Consider the following 21263-nt stretch of genomic DNA (forward strand, 5'->3'; position numbering starts at 1 on the left):
TTTAATACATTTTTAGTTACTTTTTATAAGTGGTGGTTAAGGGAGGGGTCCAATTCCATTCTTTTGTGTATGGTTGTCCAGTTTTCTCAGCATCATTTCTTGAAGAGAACTAGCCTTTTCCCATTGAGTATTCCTGGCTCCCTTGTCAAATATTAGTTGATGTATATGTAAGGGCTTATTTCTGAGCCCCTGATTCTGTTCCATTGGTCTGTATATCTGTTTTTATGCCATACCATGCTGCTTTAATTTCTACAGGTTTGTAATATAGTTTGAAATGAGGAAAGGTGATGCCTTCAGGTTTATTCATTCTTAGTATTTTTTATCTTCAGTGTCATTTGTGTTTCCATACAAATTTTAGGATTTTTTTTTTTTATTTCTGTGAAAAATGTCATGGGAATTTGACAAGGATTGTGTTGTGGGTAGTATGGGTATTTACAATGTTAATTTTTCTGATTTAAGAACATGAGTAATTTTCTATTTGTTTGTGTCCTCTTCCATTTCTTTTATCAGAGTTTTTGGTGTACAAATCTTTCAACTCCCTTTTATTCCTAAGTATTTTATATTTTCTGATGCTATTGTAAGTGGATTTTTAAAAATTTCTTTTTCTGATGTATCATTATTAGTGTATAGAAGTGCAGCTGGTTTTTGTATGTTACTTTTGTATCCTGCTACTTTACTGAATTTATTGATTAGTTCTAACAGTTTTTTTATGGAGTCTTTAGGATTTTTTTATATACAAAGTTAAATCATTTGCAAGCAAAGACACTTTTTCCTAAAAACTTTCAACCTTTTACCTGTAGGCTTGTCATACGTGGCCTATATTATGTAGAGGTACATTTCTCCTACACCCACTTTGTTAAGACATCTTACCATGAAAGAATGTTGAATTATATCAAATGCTTTTTCAGAATCTATTGAGATAATCATATGATTTTTATATTTTATTCTGTTAATGTGATGTATCACATTTACTCATTGCATATATTGAACCATCCTTGCATCCCAGGGATGAATCCCACTGGATCATGGTATATGATCCTTTTAAAGTGCTGTTTAATTTGGTTTGCTAGTATTTGCTAAAATTTTTTTTGAGAATTTTTTTCATCTATATTCATCAGGGATATTGGCTGGTAGTTTTCTTTCCTTGTAGTGTCCTTATCTGGCTCCAGTAGCAGGGTAATGCTGGCCTTGTAAAATGAGTTTGGAAGTGTTCCCTTTCTTCAGTTTTCTGGGACAGTTTGAAAAGGATTGGCATTAATTTTTTTAAAATGTTTTGTAGAATTTGTCCTTGAAGCCATCTGGTCCTGGAATTTTCTTTGTTAGGAGGTTTTTGGTTGATTGCTCAATCTTCTTATTCATTATTAGTCTATTAAATTTTTTATTTCTTCTTGATCCATGTCATGACAGGATGTATGTTTTTAGGAATGTATTCATTTCTCCTAGGTTGTCCAGTTTGCTCGCATATAATTATTCATAATAATCTCTTACGATTCTTTGAATTTCTGTGGTATCAGTTGTAACTTCTTCTCTTTCATCTCTTAAGATTTTAAATGTACATTATTTCTTCAGTCATGCTATATTTTAATGGGTGCACAGTGCTTTCACTTGGCATCCATTATAAGTTGGTTTTGAAACAATTGAGTATTACACCAGCTGGGATGATTACTGATCTCTTCATTCCTTTGGGATGACTCTGCCAACAGGGGATAGGTTTCATTCTATTCTGATTTGTGTTGCTGCAACACAGAAGGTGACTCCAGTAGCTAATAGAGCATTAACATATTTGTCATGGAAATCAGGTGGTCCTTCATACCTTGCCATTATTGGCTGAATGCTTTGAACTGGGAGACCACTTAGAGCATATTTTGGCCATGGGAAACATTGTGAAGCTGAAGACAAAAATGGCAACTGCAGCTGTTGGTCTGCTACAATGTCTTACCAAGTCCCCTTGTAAAGAGCCCTGGAAAACCTCTACTTTTTTTTATTCTTTTTTTTTTCTTGGTAAATCTAGCTAAAGAGTTGTCAATTTTGTTTATCTTTTAAAAAAACCAACTTTTAGTTTCATTGAGTTATCTTACTGTTTTCCTCTTCTCTATTGCATTTATTTCTGTTCAGATCTTTATTATTTCCTTCCTTCTGCTTGCTTGGGGTTAGTTTGTTCTTTTCCTGTTTCCTTAAAATATAAATTTAGTTTGTTTATTTGAATCTGTCTTTTCTTAATGTAAGTATTGATCCCTACCATCTTCCGTCTTAGATCTGCTTTTCTGTATCCCCTGTGTTTTGTATGTTGTTTTTCCATTTTCATTTGATATTTTTTAATTTCCTTTTTAATTTTTTTCTTTGGCCCATTTTTTGTTCAGGAGTGTGTTGTTTTTATTTTCACATATTTGTGAATTTTTCAGTTTTTCTCCTGTTAGCTAGTCCTAGTTTCATACTGTTTGGTCAGGAAAGATACTTGGTATGATTTCAATCTACTGAATTTACTAAGACATTTTTTGTGACCTAAAATATGATCTGTCTGGAGAATGTTCCCTATGTGCTTAAATGTGTATTCTGCTGCTATTGTTTGGAATATTCTGTATATGTTTGTGAGGCACATTTTGTCAAAAGTATAGTTCAAGTCCAGTATTTCCTTACTGATTTTATGTTCAGATGATCAATCTATTGTTGGAGGTGGGAGCCCTACAATACTGGGACCTAGTATCTATTGCTGTCTATTTCTCCCCTCAGGTCTGGTAATATTCGCTTAATATATTTAGGTGCTCTAATGTTAGGTGCATATAAATTTACAGTTGTTATAGGTTCTTGAAGAATTGACCCCTTTACCATTTTATAACGAACTTCTTTGTCTTTTGTTACAGTTTTTGACTTAAAGTCTATTTTGTCTGGTATAAGTATAGCTATCCCTGCTGTCTCTTGGTTACCATTTTCATGGAATATCTTTTTTCATCCTTTCACTGTAAGCCTATGTGTGCCTTTAAATCTGATGTTAAGTATTGTAAGCAGCATATACTTAGATCTTGTTTTTTTTTGTTTTTGCTTTTTGTTTGTTTGTTTTAGCCATTCAGCCACTCTATTCCTTTTGATTGGAGAATTTAATCTATTTACATTTAAAGCACTTACTGGTAGGTAAACACTTACCATTTCTGGCTATTTTGTAGGGTTTTTTTCTCCTCTTTCTTCCTCTCTTGCTGTCTTCCTTTGTGATCAGTGATTTTACTTGGTGGTATTCTTTGATTCTCTTCTCTTCTCTTTTGTATATCTACTGTTGGCTTTTGTTTTGTGTTATATGAAACATCTTACAGGTAAAACAGTCTATTTTAAGCTGATTACAACTTAAGTTTGATCATATCAAAAAAAAAAAAAAAAAAAACCAAAAAAAAAAAAACAAAACAACTCTACTCTTTTACTCCTTCCCCACATTTTCTGTTTTTGATGTAACAATTATACACTTTTATATTGTGTTAAGGGTTAACAAAAAATTGTATTTAAAATCTTTTAACTTTTATGCCAGAATGAAATCATTAAAACACTACCATATTACAGTACTATAGTATTCTGAGTTTGGTTATAGACTTTCCTTTACCACTGTGTTTTATATTTTTATATATTTTTATGTTACTAATCAGCATCTTTTCAGCTTGAAGAACTTTTAGCATTTCTTATAAACCTGGTCTGGTGGTGATGAACTCCCTCAGTTTTTGTTGCTCTTGAAAATTCTTTGTCTCTACATCATTTTTGAAGGACAGCTTTGCTACATAAAGTGTTCTTAATTGGTATTATTTTTCTTACAGTACTTTGAATATATTATCCCACTCTCTCCTGACCTGTAAGGTTCTGCTGAGAAAGCCACTGATAGCCTTGTGGAGGTTCCCTTATATGTGAGGATTTTTTCTTTTCTCTTGCTGCTTTAAAAATTTTCTGTTTTTGATTTTAGATAGTTTTATCATAATGTGTCTTAGAGAGGATTTTTTTGGGTTGAAACTATTTGGGGTCTTTCAAGCTGTATGAAGTTGGATGTCCAGATATCTCACCAGATTTGGGAAGTTATTTCTTTCTGTCTCTTTCTCTTTTCCTTACTGGAGGACTCCAGTAATTATAAATTATTTATTTTATGCAATCTCATAATTCATGTAGTCTTTCTTCACTTTTTAAAAATTTTCTGTCTTGCTCCTTTGATTGGATAATTTCAAATGACCTGCTTCAGATTCACTCATTCTTTCTTCTGCTTGGTCAGAAGCTCTCTATTGAATTCTTCAGTTAAATTATTGAATTTTCAAGCTCTAGAATTGCTTTTTTGTTTTTTTTTTTTATGGTTTCTGTTTCTTTGTTGAACCTCCCATTTTGTTTATGTATTGTTTTCCTAATTTTGTTTGGTTGTCTGTGTTATCTTGTAGTTACCATATTCCTTTAAGAGGATTATTCTGAATTCTTTTTTATACAGTTAATAGATCTTTATTTCTTTAAGGTTAGTTATTAGAACTTTATTAGTTTCCTTTGGTGGTATCATGTTTACCTGATTTGTCCTGATTCTCATATTCTTATTTTGGTATTTGCTCATTTGAGCAATGAGCCTTTATAGGTTTGCTTCAGCAAGGAAAGTCCTTCACCATTTGGCTCAGCTAGAGGTTCTGGACAGGCAGCTGGTAGCAGCTTCAGGCAAGCAGTGCTTTCTCTCAGGGTCTCTAGTTGGATGGGGCCAATGTCTATGCTCTGAGGTTGGTCAGGGGACCTGGCATTGTTCTGCAAGTCAGGTGGGTCTGATGGCTGGGCTCTGCATTCAAGTATAACTGCTGGCTTGTATCTGTGTTCACATAGAACTACTTCCTGAGCTTTGCGATCACATACGATTAGGCAGGTTGCATGCTATGTTTCCTGGTAGGATGGTGCTGCTGGTTGCACTCTGTGATTGGGTAAGGCCACATGCTGACCTCTGCAATTGCCTCCGGTCAGTTGAGGTCCCCAGGCTGTGCCCTCTGGCCTGATGGTGCCACTGGCTGGACTCTACATTCAGTTAAGGCCATACACAGTTTTGCAATCAGATTGGACCTCACTCAGGCTGTGCTCCTTGATCAGGTGGGGCTGTAGGCTGTACCCCCAAATTGGATGGGGCTACAAGCTAGGCTCCTGTGATTGAGCAGGGTACTGGCTATGCTCTGCTATTTGACAGTGTGTCTTGCTGGACTTCCTGGTTGGGTAGGGCTGCCAGCTACCCAACAGTTGGATGGAGCTGAAGGCTGTGCTCCATGGTCAGGCAGGGTTGCACTGGGTTCACTGGGCAGGTGGAGCTACAGGCTATGCTTTGTGATTAGGTGAGGTGGCTGGCTGAGCATTCTGTCAGGGTGAGTCTGCAAGCTATGCTCAGCAATTGCATGGGGCTGTAGGCTATCTGTGCTGTTGGGTAGGGCTGTCAGGTTGGGCTCCAGAGCTGGCCAGGGTCTCTGGCTGGGCAGCCTGAGATAGGGCTGGAGGCTATGTTCAACAGTAGGGTGGTGCTGCTGGGCTTGGCTCCCTACCTGAATGGAGCTGTAGAATGGGCTCTGTGGCTGCTTCAATCCCTGGTCAGGATTCCCGGTCAGGAATGGCTGGAGGCTATGAAGGCTACACTGAGCAGTTTGGTGGGGCTACTGACTTGCTTTCCTGCCTACGCAGGCCATAGGATGTGTTGTATGCTGCCCATGGCTGACCATGTCTTTGGTTAGGCTTCCCTGTTGAGTGGGGCTGGAGGCTATGCTCAGCAGTTAAGTATGCCCACTGACTTGTTTCTCTGCTCTGGTAGGCCGTAGGATGTGCTGCAGAGGCCCAGCGGCTTAGGGCTGCCTTCCTGCTTAAGTGGGGCTGGAGGCTATGCTCAGCATTTGAGCAGGGTTGCTGACTTGCTCCTTGTGTAGGTAGGGCTCCTCACTGAGTTGTTCCTCTAGCTAGGGACCCAAACCATTCAGAACTGCCATTTAAGCTCCCTGGCCAGTTGGGAGCATTGGCTCAGCTCTGCAAATGATCAGAGCCAGGAGTTGGGATCTCTTCTCAGGCTCTACCACCAATAGGAATGCAGTCAGCCGAGATCTGCACATTTGTTGCTGTGAGTCATTCTCCCTTTCTCTGTCTTATAGCTGATTCCCCCAGTACTCTCCATGAGGCAGTACTTAAGTGGGCCTCCCAGGAAGCATCAGGAATGCTAGGGAAGCTTGATGTCCCCTTTGCTCTCCTCCTTTTGTCACTGGAGAAGGTGTAGGTCCAGGGAGAACCCCTTGTGTAGCACCACACTGACCTGGAGGAGGAGCAGTGCAGTCAAAGTGAAATCGCTCCTCTTATCCTTCTAATGTTTTTCTTGTCCAGGGGGTTGCTTCAGCCTCACCCCCATGTTCTGGAATCTTGACAAATATTTATAGATAGTTGCTAGTTGCCCTTTCCCTGAAGGGGACCAAAGTTGGGAACTACCTATTTTGCTGTCTTTCTGATGTCTTTCTCCTGATTCTAGTCAGTAATTAAACCGGTTTATTAAATCATTGTTTCATATATTTTGTCTGGGTTTTCATTGGTTTTGGGCATTATGGTAAATTTAATCTCTGTTGCTTCATCTTGCCAGAAGATATCCTATATATCTTTTGCAAAGTGAGTATGATAATAATAATAAAAAAAAAGAACAACATTCAATTCCCAAATATTCAGATAATGTCCTTTCAGATTGACTCTTTTCTTGATACGTTTTAGAAAGAATAGTCTTTATTGTGTACCGTTTTTTTACTGGCTTCTCCATTACTTTTCTTTACCTACAGTTTATCCACAGTTGGATTAGATTATTATATATAATAATATAATGTCACTTATGTATTTAATATAATTATATTATGTATTTACTATATTATATATAATAATGTACTCTTATTTATTATGTGTTTTACTAAAATTAGATTAGATTTAATACTTAATGGAAATCTGCTGAAATCATTTTAAACCGAGAACCTAAACATATCTTTGTATTGTCTGAGATTTTGTATCATTAAGGGAAACGACATTCTTGTCTTATGACATATTGTTGTCAAGATTAATTCCTTGACTACTTTCAAGAGGTGGTAGTTTTATTCTGTTTTCAAATTATTTCCTTGAAATCAGCCATCTAATTCAGAAAGAGATTAGGAGCCAAATTTTAAAAACTAGATACCAGGAAATGCCTCATTTATGAATGTACACACATTTGAGCTTATAAATTGGGTAATTGTGCACCTAACAGCTCTACTTATTGTGTCATTATTCACTTTGTATGTATACAAATGAAGGCTTTATAATTCAAATGTTGTAGCCTGGGATACTCATGATTAGAGAATGGTTATTTTTCATGCTCCCATTCAGTGTTAATGCATACAACTATAGAATACCTTATTACACTGCTAGAGCTTCTTTACTAAACATGTATACTGAAGTGGTATAGGTAAGTAATAGTTAATTTGGCCTCTGTAGTCTTATTATATAAAAGAATGTAAGAAAAGGTATAAAAAATCTGCGTTAGTGTCTTTGCATCAAAGGACTAAGCTGACATCTGAATTTAAGTTCTGCCAAGTATATTTTAAAAATTAAGTTCCCAGGACACCTGAGTGGCTCAGTCAGTTAAGCGTCCGACTTTGGCTCAGGTCATGATGATCTCATGGTTTGTGAGTTTGAGCCCATATTGTGCTCTGTGCTGACAGCTCAGAGCCTGGAACCTGCTTTGGATTCTGTGTCTCCCTCTCTCTCTGCCTTTCCCCTGCTCATTCTCTGTCTGCCTCTCTCAAAAATAAATAAGCGTTAAAAAAAAATTAAGTTCCCTTAAAATGATTGTAATGGTAAGAATACATACCCAGATATTTTGAGATTATAGCTCATCTTTAACATGACTGAGCCCAGATAGTTTATTGTCCTGATAGTTTATTGCCAAACACTGAGTTCTTTTATAGATTTTGGAAGAAAAATCAGCCATTATTTAATCTTCATAATAATTATGCAAATGTATGTATGTATGTGTTTATATATATGTGTGTATGTGTGTTAGTTTCCTATTGCCACTATAACAGATACCACTTTGTGGCTTAAAACAATGAAAAGTTATTCTCTTAACAGTTTGGGACATCAGATGTCTGAAATGAGTTTAACTGGGCCAAAGCCACAGTGTCAGCAGGACCACATTCCTCTAGGAAACTGTAGGGGAGAATCTGTTTCCTTGCTTTTTCTCAGCTTCTAAAGCTGCATTCCTCGTATTTTTGCTCATGACCCCTTCCTCCATCTTTAAAGCTAATAGCCATACAATCTTCTCCTCTCTTGGGATGAAATCTCCCTCTGCCTCTCTCTTATAAGAATACTTGTAATTACCATCAGGGTCCACCTGGATAATCCAAGACTATCTCCCCATCTCAAAATTCTTAACTTAATCACACATTTCAAGGTTTTTGTGCCATGTAAAGGAGCATTTGTAAGCTCCAGGATTAGGACGTAGATACCTTTTGTAGCCAGAATGGAGTACAGAATACTGCCAAAGCCATATAAAAACAAAACATGTTAGAAACAAGTACAGTTTGGAAAGAAGTTGTACAGATATGTTAATAATGTAAACAAGAGACCCCAGAGTTGTTCTGCTGTGTTCCAACATTTTATATTGTTAATTGGTATTTTTCATTTCTGATAGAAACAAATAGGATATTAATATTCATCTTTTTTCTGATATACTTCATCTTCTACTCTTGTCTTTCCCTTCTATAAAACCAATACTTAGTAATCTAAGGTCATGAGTTCATGAATTGGAACACAGATTTACATAGCCTGATATTGTGATTAATTCAGAAATAATTTGTATTTGCTATTTGAACACAGGTATATGTTCAGACACGTTTTCTTATTTCCCTTAAGCTTTTTGTCACCCTCTCCTTTACCTTTGTTGCTCTTGATACTAATGAAGAATTGACCACTTTGCCACTGATGATGGTATTTTTCTAAGTAATATGATGAGAGTTTTTAGGACACAGTTCTAAAGGTTCCTTTATTCCTAGAAGATCATAGATCTCTGAGCTAGATTATTTTTTTCTGTTTCTGTTCAGTATCATTCCATTGTTTGGAGAGAAAACTTTATTTCCTGATTGTAATGTATGGTTTGTGCCTCCTAGAGTCACCAATAAATATGTTGTAGCAAAGTAAGCTTTAATTTTGTTACATAATTTATAAGCTAAATGTTTGCATTATCTTTTCTAAACTACAGGATACCAGAAGGCCCCATTGATCAGGGACCAGCCTCAGGAAGGGTTCGTGCTTTAGAAGAGCAGCTTTTGAAGGCCAAAGAACAGATTGAAAATTATAAGAAACAAACTAGAAATGGTAGGTGATTATATAGTGTTTTTCTGCTTTAGTATATTGATATTACCACAAATAATTAAAATTGTCCTTCATCAAAATGTTGGGAATACTGATACTATTTATTCTTTGACTGCAGGTCTGGGGAAAGATCATGAAATCCTAAGGAGGAGGATTGAAAATGGAGCTAAAGAGCTCTGGTTTTTTCTACAAAGTGAATTGAAGAAATTAAAGAATTTAGAAGGAAATGAACTCCAAAGTCATGCAGATGAATTTCTGTCAGATTTGGGACATCGTGAAAGGTGCTATTCTTTTCTTTTTTTTTTAAGTTTTTATTTATTTATTTTGAGAGAAACAGAGGCCCTATGAGAGGGGGAGGGGCAGAGAGAGAGATGGAGAGAAAGAATCCTAAGCAGGCTCAGCACTGTCAACACAGATCCTGACATGGGGCTAGCCCATGACCTGCGAGATCATGACCTGAGCCAAAACCAAGAGTCAGATGATTAACTGACTGACCCACCCAGGCATTCCACGTGCCATTCATTTTTTACATTTCATTTGGGCTTTGGTAGAGATTATAATCTAAGAATATAAACTGGAACTCTTGTTCATTTCCCTGCTGAATGGTAAGTGACACCTACCATATTTAAGAGCAGAAGAGTACCTGAGGTTTCAAGGACAATAATTCCCAAATGATCAACTAGAATATATCACTGGAAAATATTATTTAAAATGTATTTCTAGATATCTTTATAACCCTAAGTAAACTCTGAAGGTAGTGATGTCAGCCAGTAATACATTAAAATATCTTCTTGTAAATATCCTTCATATACAACCAATAATTGAAGTGGTGTATGTAGTTTTACATTATAGTACATTGGAACTCATACTGAAGCTGGCAGTTACGTTTCTAATTCAAACATTAAAAACTTTGAAATAGCACCTTTTTCAGATTTCTAATGAAAAGTTAACAGGTTTTTGATACAAAGGAGCATTCTTTTATTTATTTTTCTACTTAGTTACTAGACATAAGAATCTGAAATCTCCCTAGTTAAATTTATTTCTCCTGTTTGCACATTTCTGAAAATATGCAGTTTATCTTCCATAGAAAAGAAAACCTTTTGGTACTGATGTATTCATGCAGAACACAGTATATCTGAAAATCATTATAAATACAATGAAACCTGTCCTTAGGCTTATTATATATACAAGTCTATCCCAGTAGGATTCTCATGGCAATTACTGTCTCATTAGTGAACAGTAAAAGAAAAATTGTTGTATTAACACAACCTACCACTGTGAAGAGGAAAAGAATTACCCCACAATCGAGAGATTCATATATATTTACATCATCAGCAATATTGTAGGGATTTTGAAATATTGCTCTGCTATTTTAAGTGAAATTACAAATAAAATCCACCAGTTTATTGGATCATTTTAGCATTAATCTATAGAAGTAAGCAGAAGGGCATTGAATCATTAGGGGCTCCTGAATTATTAGGGGCATTGAATTATTAGGCCATGCATTCAGCAGTCCCTTTGAAAATTTTAGCCATACTTAGACCATTAGACCAAATGCTGACTAATTCTAGGCACGATTCTGTTAATTGGAGCTGTGTGCTTGTATGCTTTACTTACTGCAATTTTATAGGGAAAGGCAGATCTGAAGAGGGTTTGAGTTGGGCAGACTATGTGGTATTTAAAGGAGAATTTTGCTATTGATTTCTTAGTGTTTAAAGTTTGAGTGATTTAATTAAATTGCTTGAATTTAATCTTCATATATTTTCTAGATTGAAATCATTATTTAAAGAATTATTTTTGTGCATATATTTTATGACTGTATGTAGAAATGGAAAAATATATGCAAATGTACACATGAAAAAAGTTGGGCCCTAAAGTTGATATAAATCGATGTTAAATTTTTTGTAAGTTGAATTTTGTTTTAAGTATATTAGGATTCTGACACCACCTTTTAGTACATGTTAAATATTTCACTGAAAATAAAAATGGAAAGATATCCAAGTTTCCCCGGGCAATTTCTTTTACTGTCTTTAAGCAGAAATTATAAGGAACTTGGGATGCAGCTTCACAGGGTAGGAATGTTAACTGCAGGCAGCTGTGGTAGAATGCAGTGATACAATAATGAAAAAGCGTAGCCAGACATTGGAGAAATAACCCTACAGTTACGAATGTACAGTGGAGAGGATCTGTACGTGTGCAGAATATGCCATCTTACTGATCATTTTCAAGATTTTTAGGTGTAAGAATTAAAATTAAAACAGTTTTTGTTTCCCTCTGGTGATTTTTAAATTACGTAAAAATCCCTATTTCATTTTTACACTTACCCAAATATAGTGTATAGGTTGTCTAAAAGCCTGTGTTCTCTGATAAGTCAGTTAGAAGTTGAGTCTGTCAATGTTTTCATTCAACTTTCCCTCTGAATCACTCTTGTCATTTTTTGGTTCAGAAAGACATCAATAATAGGAAAGACATTTATGGGCTCTTGTTTCTTCAAAGGGTTTTTTCTTTCTTAGAACTTTCTTCTGATATAAACGCTGATCCTCTTTTTTTTCCCCTTTCTAAATCAATAAAACTGTAATTTATGTACAAATGCTTTCAGTTTTGTTAGCACACCCCAGAATCAAGATACAGAACATTCTGCAGCCCTGAGAAGTTTCCTCATGCTCCTTTGTAGTCAGCACCTCCCCACCCTCAGTCCTTGGCAGTCATTAGGTTTGTTCCTATCCCTATTTTTTGCCTTTTCCAGAATTTTATGTAAATGCAGTCACATATTATGTAGCTTTTTGAGTGTGGTTTCTTTCACTTGGCATAACGCATCTGAGATTCACCCATGTTGTTTTGTGTATTGATAGTTCATTCTTTTTACTGCTAAGTAATATTCCATTGTACGGATGTACCACAGGTAGTTTATCCATTCACCAGTTGAAGGACATTGGGTTGTTTATATGTTTTGTTGATTATGAATAAAGCCACCATAAACACTAACATACATGTTTTTGCAGAAACGTATTTTCATTCCTTTTGGATTAATATCCAGAGTGGGATTTGTGTGTCATATGTTGAGTGTCTATTTAATTTATAAGACACTGCCAAACTAGATTTTCAAGTGACAGTTTCATTCTAGTGATAATATATTACCATATTTCATGGTAATAGAGTCAAATTTACCTGCTGTTTTTGAACATCATTGATCATAAATTGACTGTGGCCTGTCTCTTTGAAATAATGAGGGAGATTAGCAGTTTAGAGTGATTATTTTTGTGATTGTGATTTTATTATTTGTGTCATAGTATAGGTTCAGTACTTGGATTTATAGCTGTATATATTTGTCTTTCAACCTCTGGGGATATCATTGAAAATTCTGCTTATCACCATGTTAGGTTGCCCAAGACATATTTAACTTAACCACTGTTGCTTTGGGTATTTTGTATTCCTTACGTTGCCAGACACCATGTTTATGAGATAGTTACTAGAACTACTTCTTTCTGATTTTAGATTATAGCAATTATTAAACTTCAAACTAAAGGACAGGAGGGCTTACAGGGTTGATGAACTATTTCTCAATTAACTTGACTGAAATTACTGAGAAATAATCTGGTGAAACAACAATCTCATTGTCCCTGCCTGGTCTGCATCATCTCATTATCAGTAATACATAACGCAGCTTTGGTAAGACTGAGGTGAGATGTTTCCCAAGTGATAAATGCTAATTATACCTAATTATGCTGATTGGCCTTTTGATATTGTGTATAGGGGTTTACGTAGCAACGGAAAGGACTTCAACTCAGATAAGGCGTGCAATATCTGGTTACAGGGAAGATTGGTAGGTTAATAATAGCTTACAGATTTGTATAATCAGAATTGCTGATCATAGCTATTGTGGTACAGTAGTTTGTGTTTTCCCTCTCTAAGGTAGACTCTACTAGACTGTCTTTGAAAGGTCAAAGAAATGATATTTCCACTCTTGAAAAATTAAGTTAAGCTATTCTTTGTTTTTTATTTCATACACACACACATACACAGAAGAAGGAATGAAGACCTTTGAGATGTGATTTGATTGAGACTTACATTAAACTGGAAGGTAGATGCTCTTTCTTCAGTTGTTAATTCCTTTGGTCAAAATGTTTTTGTATGATTGTCTTTCTCCTAAGGAATCCAGGTATATTTTTAAGTGGTGCTAGAACATACCTCCAAATATCCATGGACAAAGGGAGATCTTGTCCTATGAAGTTGTCCTTAATTTTCTCATCACTTAGTCTTTATCAGCCAGATCATGATTCTCCATCTTCTGTAAGGAGACATCTTCCCCTAAAATAAAGTTTGCATTGGAAGGAGAATCTAAAGGTGGAAAAAGACATCTTATCTAATGGCTTTGATTCTGTTTTTTGCCTCCCCACCCTCCCGACCTTACATCTCCCTGGATGTGATTTCCAAACTCAAGAATGATTAGACATTAAAAATAGTCACTTATTAAGGATTTCCTTCATGGCAGTTATTATGATAAAGGCTCTCCATTCATTATTTTCTCAGCATAGTAATACTTTGAGGCAAGCATTATTATTCTGTATTTGATAAATAAAGTTATACTCAGGCCTAGAGAAATTAGATAGTTTACACAAGTAAGTGGCTGAGCTATTTTTCTCCAAAATATTTTTTCTTTTTTCTTTGATATGATTTATTGTCAAGTTGGCTCACATACAGTGTATACAGTGTGCTCTTGGTTTTGGGGGTAGTTTCTTATGATTCATTGTTTACATGCAACACCCAGTGCTCATCCCAACAAGTGCCCTCCTCAAATACTTTTTCTTAATTGCTAAATACTTAGCTTCTCTGAGCTTTATTTTTCTCTTTTACACATGGGGATATAATTCCTATATCATAACATTATGTTGATTAAATGTGGGAAAATATATAAAACAACTTCCACAGTGACTGACACATTGTAGTTTCTGGTAGACTCTAGTGGGACCTGCATAAGGAAAGCCTCATAAGAGGGTATAAATAGAGAACTCTTAGATGCTTCAGGGCAAGCACAAGTAAGGGGAAATTGTCATAATGCTCAGCAGCAAGAATTTCAAGGTTTGGGACCTATACATAAGCCTGGTGGACATCACTCACCAAGTAGCATAATTATGGCCTCATATGATAAACTATTTTTGTTGTTGCTCTTATGGACTCCCCCCCCCCCCCGCCCCGCCCCACCCATGTGGGCTGTCAAAAAGAGGTGGTATCTTAGAATTCCTCCTTGAGACAAGGGAGGCAAAAGGAATATTGTCTTCCTATCCGTCTCTAGATCACATTTTTATTCTTTGTACTGCTTATTTCTGCCCCAGGAGCAAATCATAGTAAAAGCAGCCTTGGACAAAACCCAAATAAGTTTTCTTGCTCTTGATCCAGATTTACCTATGGGTTAGACTCTGTAATATAGCCTCCCTTAGTCACATTTACTTCATAAATGGTAGTTCCTTCACCTTGGGATTTTCTTGAATTATATCTGCTCTGTGCTGACCCTGAGGGGGAATTTCTATCTTTAAAATTTTGTAAATTACTTTTTTTTTAGAGGTTTTTTTTTTTTTTTAGTGTTTTTATTTATTTTTGAGACAGAGAGACACAGAGCATGAGCAGGGGAGGGGCAGAGAGAGGGAGAGACACAGAATCTGAAGCGGGCTCCAGGCTCTGAGCTGTCAGCACAGAGCCCGATGTGGGGCTTGAACTCACGGAGTGTGAGATCATGACCTGAGCTGAAGTCTGATGCTCAACTGACTGAGCCCCCCAGGCGCCCCTATTTTTAACGTTTTGAATCCAGTATAAACAAAATACTTGTGGTTCTTCATTAGCATAATTGAGACAAACTGAAACATTTAAGAATAGTTTTGGGGATATCAAAATATAGAAATAGGAAAATTAACTAAAAATACAAAGAATATAAATGTAGCCCAGCTTTTGAAATAGAGGTTTTGACACCTGTCATAACTGGCCTGCTCTCTGAATCATAGATTCTGTTCTAGTCTACTGGTTATTCTCAGGCATCTATACTCCACCCACAAGTGACTAGCACTATTCTGCTGGTCTTTTGCCTGGTTTTGTATTTCCCAGGCTTTGACCTGCCCTCATACCAGGCCTTAAGATTCATCATTCATCTCCTAGATTTCTTGATCAATCAGTTCATAGTCAAAACCAAGATGGCCAGATTTCCAGCTTTTAGGACACTTCTAGGAGATTTGATTTAAGAGTAGAGTCACTGAAAACCAATCATTTCTATAGAATGGATTTTAGTCACCATATTTCCCAGTAACGATCTATATACTTTCTGTTTGCTTATTCTCATATCTTTGGCTAAAAGATGACAAATTTTGCAGGATGGTAATTTCTAAACATTATTGAATCAGCAAAGAACTAAATTTAAGATTATTTCCACTCATCATCAAGGAAATACAAATCAAAACCACAATGAGATGCCACCTCACTCACACCTGTCAGAATGGCTAATATTAACAACTCCGGAAACAACAGACGTTGGCGAGGTTGCGGAGAAAGGGGAATACTTGCACTGCTGGTAGGAATGCAAACTGGTGCAGCCACTCTGGAAAACAGTATGGAGATTCCTCAAAAAATTAAAAATAGAACTACCCTACGACCCAGCAATTGCACTACTAGGTATTTACCCAAAGGAAACAAGAGTGCTGTTTTGAAGAGGCACATGCACCCCAGTGTTTATAGCAGCACTATCAACAATAGCCAAAGTATGGAAAGAGCCCAATGTTCATTGACTGATGAATGGATAAAGAAGATGTATATGTATATATATACCACATCTTAGTACTTGGCGATCAAAAAGAATGAAATTGCCATTTGCAACAATGTGGATGGAACTAGAGTGTATTATGCTAAGCGAAATAAGTCAGTCAGAGAAAGATAAATATGCAATCTCACTCGTGTGGAATTTAATAAACAAAACAGATGAACATAGGGGAAGGGTAAAAATAAGATAAAAAAAGAGAGGGGGGGAAATCATAAGAGACTCTTAAATACAGAGAACAAACTGAAGGTTGCTAGAGGGGTGTCGGGTGGGGGAATGGGCTAAATGGGTGATGGGCATAAAGGAGAGCACTTGTTGGGATGAACACTGGGTGTCATATGTAAGTGATGAATCACTAAATTCTACTCTTGAAATCATTATTACACTATATATTAACTAGCTTGGATTTAAATAAAATTTTAAAAATAAATACATTTAAGATTGTTTCCTGGGCTTGTCTTCCTTACATGGTCTCTAATGGGAAGGCCCAGAAAAAAAGATTTAAAATTTTTTTTTAATGTTTATTTATTTTTGAGAGAGAGAAAAAAATAGAGTGCAAGTGGGGTGTGGGGCGGGGGGCAGAGAGGAAGGCACCGAATCCAAAGTGGGCTCCAGGCTCTGAGCTGTTAGCACAGAGCCTGATGTGGGGCTAGAGCTCATGGAGTGCGAGATCATGACCTGAGCTGAAGTCAGACACTCCACCGACTGAGCCACCCAGGTGCCCCAAGAAAAAAAGATTTAAAAATCAAGTTTAATTTTAGTTGACTCCTGGAATAGACCAACTTATATTGAGACTGACTATGTTATAAAAAATTAGTGTACTTTTTTTTTGGGGGGGGGGGGTATATGGCCCTCTAGTTCTGTGTGAGCTTGGTTATCCCACTTTCTTGACAGAGTTTGGGATGGATGTGAATAAATTGCCAAGACTTAATACTGATATAACTTGGTAAAAACATTTTTGTGTTTTCTAATTTATTAAAAGACACAAATTAACTTTTATTCCCACTGATTAAGGAATGGCTTGATTACTATGATGTGAAAGCATAACCATGCCAATTTTGATATTTCAGAGAATTCTCCTCTCCAAATTAGACCTAATGTAGTTTTTACCCTCTTGAGGCCATATGATTGTCAATGAAATGTAGTGCTATTTGTCTATTGATATGTGTAGGTTTAATGTTAAAGCCATGGAAAGCATATTGAATTTCCTTTTTTCCTGCAACTGGCATTTGCTGATAGACTGGTTATTTATCCCACTGTACTACATCTCCACGAAGAGTACTCCTATTTAAAGTTGAGGCTTACAACAGGTTTTGTGATCACTCATAGCTAAAAGGCAGGAAAAAGCAAAGGACCACATTTGGATATGATGAAATCTATAAAGTGGAAAATATAATGAGCATGATGAGAGTGATGAGGAAGAGGTTATTGAGAAAATAATTTAAATAAACTTCCAGCTGAGCCCTGCAACACCATTATAGTCCAAGATTTCTTATATGTTTCCACGATCAACTCATACAATTTCATATAGGTGGTGACTTTTCCCCTAGTAAAAGTAAAACTATAAAAGAATACTGTAAACTACATAATAATCCAGAGGGGCCTGTTTTATAATCTGAAAAAACTTAAAAGTTGACCTTCTGTCCATTGTGTAAGACTAAGTTAATTTGTTAAGGAGGCAGTAAATTGTAGGTTTGGTTTTTCCCATTACAACTACTCTTTAATAAATTTTTTTGAAAATGCTTAGCATCTTAGGTGAGAATAATAAATATTTTTTAAAAAATTACGTATTTGACTGTTGCCCTGGTCAAAAAGGAAATAGTCAAGCTGTGGAATGCCCTGTGCATCGCTGATGTTGATACATTGAGCAAATGCCTAAAATGCTTCACAGATGACCCTTTTGTTCCAAAGCATTGTGCAAAGCTGTTCCACTACTAGTTAGATGTATTCTAAACTATGGCTATGATTTTTAATCTTTATTTGTATATTCATAATAGTGTTGCTTTATTCAAGACACTAGCTATTATTAAGTATTCTCTGTTAATTTTGTGTAGTTCTAATGCTTTTCTGTGGTAGTAAATAATAATTTAGTTTTTCCTGTGGGGTGCCAGTGCTTTGTTATTAAATGCTTTACCGTGTTATTAAGTACTTTACCATCTAGTTAAGAACCGGGAATAACAAAACTGAGGCTATGCCATGTACTCCTGGGTAAATCACAATTGTTGAGGGCTGGTTTCATTATCTGTTAAATGAGTTCTTACTGATCAGTCCCCTTCTTCAGTGTGCTGTAAGGTACTGGCTACTGGATCATATTTCTGACTGGCCTTCAGTACCACGTATTCCTAGCACCCATGCCCAATGAGTACTTTCTCTTGCTTGTAGAATTATTAGTAGGTACTCTTCATACACAAGGTAAAATCTCTGAAACAACTCTCAGAGTCATTATAGCATAAATAGCAATGTCTTAGTCTGTTCAGGCTGCTATAACAAAAATACCAAAGGCTGTAATTTATAAACAATAAAAATTTATCTCTCACAGTTCTGGAGCCTGGGAAGTCCAAAATCAAGGTGCAGGCACATTTGGTGTCTGGTGAGGACCTGTTTTCTTATTCATGAACAGTGCCTTCTCCATCTGTCCTCACATGGTAGGAGGGCCTAGGGAGTTCTGTGGGGTGTTTTATAAGAGCACTAATCCCATTTGTGAGGGTTCCACCCTCATGACCTAAGCACCTCCCAAAGGTCCAAATTTGGCCCATAGGCTGCTTTTGTGAATAAAGTTTTATGGGAAAACAGGCACATGCATTCATTTGCATATTGTCTATGGTGGCTTTCCTGCTACAAAGGCAATAGAGGCCCACAAATCCTGAAATATTTATTATCTGTCCCTTTACAGAAAAATGTTAGCTGAGCCTTAGTTTGGATCATTGTTTAAGAGTTATGTCAGGGGCACCTGGGTGGCTCAGGTAGTCTCTCTCTTTCTCTCTCTGTCTCTCTCAAATAAATAAACATTGAAAAAAAGGGTTATGTCAGAATTTTCCTCTTATCTTTTATTCCAACCACTCAGAGTGTTTATGTATGAAGAGATAATTTAAGAGGAGGAAGGATATGACAGAACAAAAATGTAGTCTTCAAATCCTGGCACCAACTTATTTCTCTCCCTTATCTTAATCGACCTGTTTCTTTGCTATGGTTTTCCATTTCCCCTTGATCTTCGTAGTGCTCTGTGTTGGGAAATAAGTGCAGCTGACTGACCTGGAGAAAAATAGTATGTTTTTCTCAACAGTGAAAATTTACTATAGGAGTGAATCTTGGATGTGAGGGACTAATTGCTGAGTTTAAGAGTCTTAATAGAAAATCAAGGATGAGAACCAGTATCACTGTGAGCATCAATCTCTGAAGAATTTGACTCTCTTCTTATGACTTTGTGTAATCCTGTGAGGAAGTACAAATAAGTCAGACCTCCAAATGTTGTTTGTTTTAATAGGTCTATAATGACGGATCTATACTACCTCAGTCAAACAGATGGAGCAGGTGATTGGCGGGAAAAAGAGGCCAAAGATCTGACAGAGCTGGTCCAACGGAGAATAACATATCTTCAGGTAAGGAAATTAGGTAAAGAAATAAACACGAGTGAAAAAAGAAGGAAAATCATAATAAATAAGACTAAGAGTTGCTGTTGGTTTTTAGTCTTCATAGCCCTTTGCTTTTTTAAAGTATTTATTCATTTTTCATATTTATTCAGAAAGATGCTATGTTATGTCTGCAGTGCAAAGATGGCGAAAACAAAGTCCCTGCCTTAAGGGAGCTAATTCTTATCACACACACATATACACATGCACATGCACGTGTATGTGCGGGCACACACACACACACACACACACTACAATGCAAAGTAGGAAGTGCTGCATTTTATGTGACACATACAGATGAAATGCTCAGGAATAGCTTGTCAGGAATAAGCTTTGTGGAAAAGTTATCAGGAATAGCTTTGTGGAAAACATACTATTTGAATTGAGCTGAAAAGGATAACTAGATAGGATTTAGACACATAGAAATGGAAAAGAGTGTACTAGTTGGAGTGTATGAGTAATGGTCCATAGCTGGGAAAGAGGAGGACAGGAACCCAATGAGAAATGAGATATTTTAGTTTGTCTGAGGTTTTAGGTAGTATGAACAGGTGGGATGGAAAATAAACTGAAAAGGTACGTTTGGGAGCCAGATTGCAGAGGTCCTTGGGTGCAGGTTAATAACACTTTATGATGCATAAGCAAGTGGTTGCTGAAAGATTTTATTTGTTGCATAAACATCATTATAACAACAAACAGCCCCAAGTCCCAGACCCTTTTAAATTTATTCTCTTCGGCGTTCTTTTGTGTTCTCTTTTCTTTTTAAAAAAAAAAAAAAGTTAATGTTTATTTAATTTTTTGAGAGAGAGAGAGAGAAAGAGAGAGTGGGAGAGCAGCAGAGAGAGAGAAAGACACAGAATCTGAAGCAGGCTCCAGAGTCTGAGATGTCAGCACAGAGCCCGACACGGGGCCCGAACTCAGGAGCCACGAGATCATGACCTGAGCTGAAGTCGGATGCTTAACCGACCAAGCCACCCAGGCACCCCTCTTCTAGCTCTTATTAATATGCATACCCAGTCTTACATGTTTGTAAGAACAGTGTTGATTTACTTTTTAAATTTTGGCATTTTGCTTAAAATGCCATCAGCTTTTTCTATTTTGGAGTCACAACTTGCTTTTGAAAGGTTTTTTACACATAAGAGTGGCATAATGAGAGTGATGCTATTAATCTGAAGGTATTATTTTGGCTGAAGTGGATTAGTATTGGAAGAGACTAGAAGCAAGGAGACCATTTAGGAGATGAGGACCATCTGCAGGTGAGAAAATGGAGGTATGTGGCAGTTTGCATTGGAAGTGAAGAGATAAATTTGAGAGAGACTGGGAAGGTAAAATTAAGAGGCCTTTCCAAGTGGGGGAAAGAGTTGAAATGACTGGGATAATGGGCACATTGTTAACTGACAGGGAACTTAGAGTAGTCTTGAGGAAAACAATGAATTAGTAAGTAACTTCACAACGCTTCAAGTTGAAAGCTGTTCCCATCCTTTTCTAAAACTATTGATGGT

General features: G+C 36.5%; 1 protein-coding gene across 11 annotated transcripts in view; it reads left to right on the top strand.

Annotated features, from left to right (window-relative positions):
- Positions 1–21263, top strand: part of FUT8 (fucosyltransferase 8) — a 310024-nt gene that overhangs the window by 197144 nt on the left and 91617 nt on the right. For all 11 annotated transcript variants that reach the window (XM_042943536.1, XM_042943535.1, XM_042943537.1 and 8 more), the window contains 3 exons: positions 9224–9339; positions 9455–9617; positions 19620–19734. In XM_042943536.1, coding sequence (XP_042799470.1) covers positions 9224–9339; positions 9455–9617; positions 19620–19734 — 394 coding nt within the window. The remainder of the gene's footprint in view (positions 1–9223; positions 9340–9454; positions 9618–19619; positions 19735–21263) is intronic.

This window comes from Panthera leo, chromosome B3 (genome assembly GCF_018350215.1).
Source record: "Panthera leo isolate Ple1 chromosome B3, P.leo_Ple1_pat1.1, whole genome shotgun sequence".
NCBI classification, from domain to species: Eukaryota; Metazoa; Chordata; class Mammalia; order Carnivora; family Felidae; genus Panthera; species Panthera leo.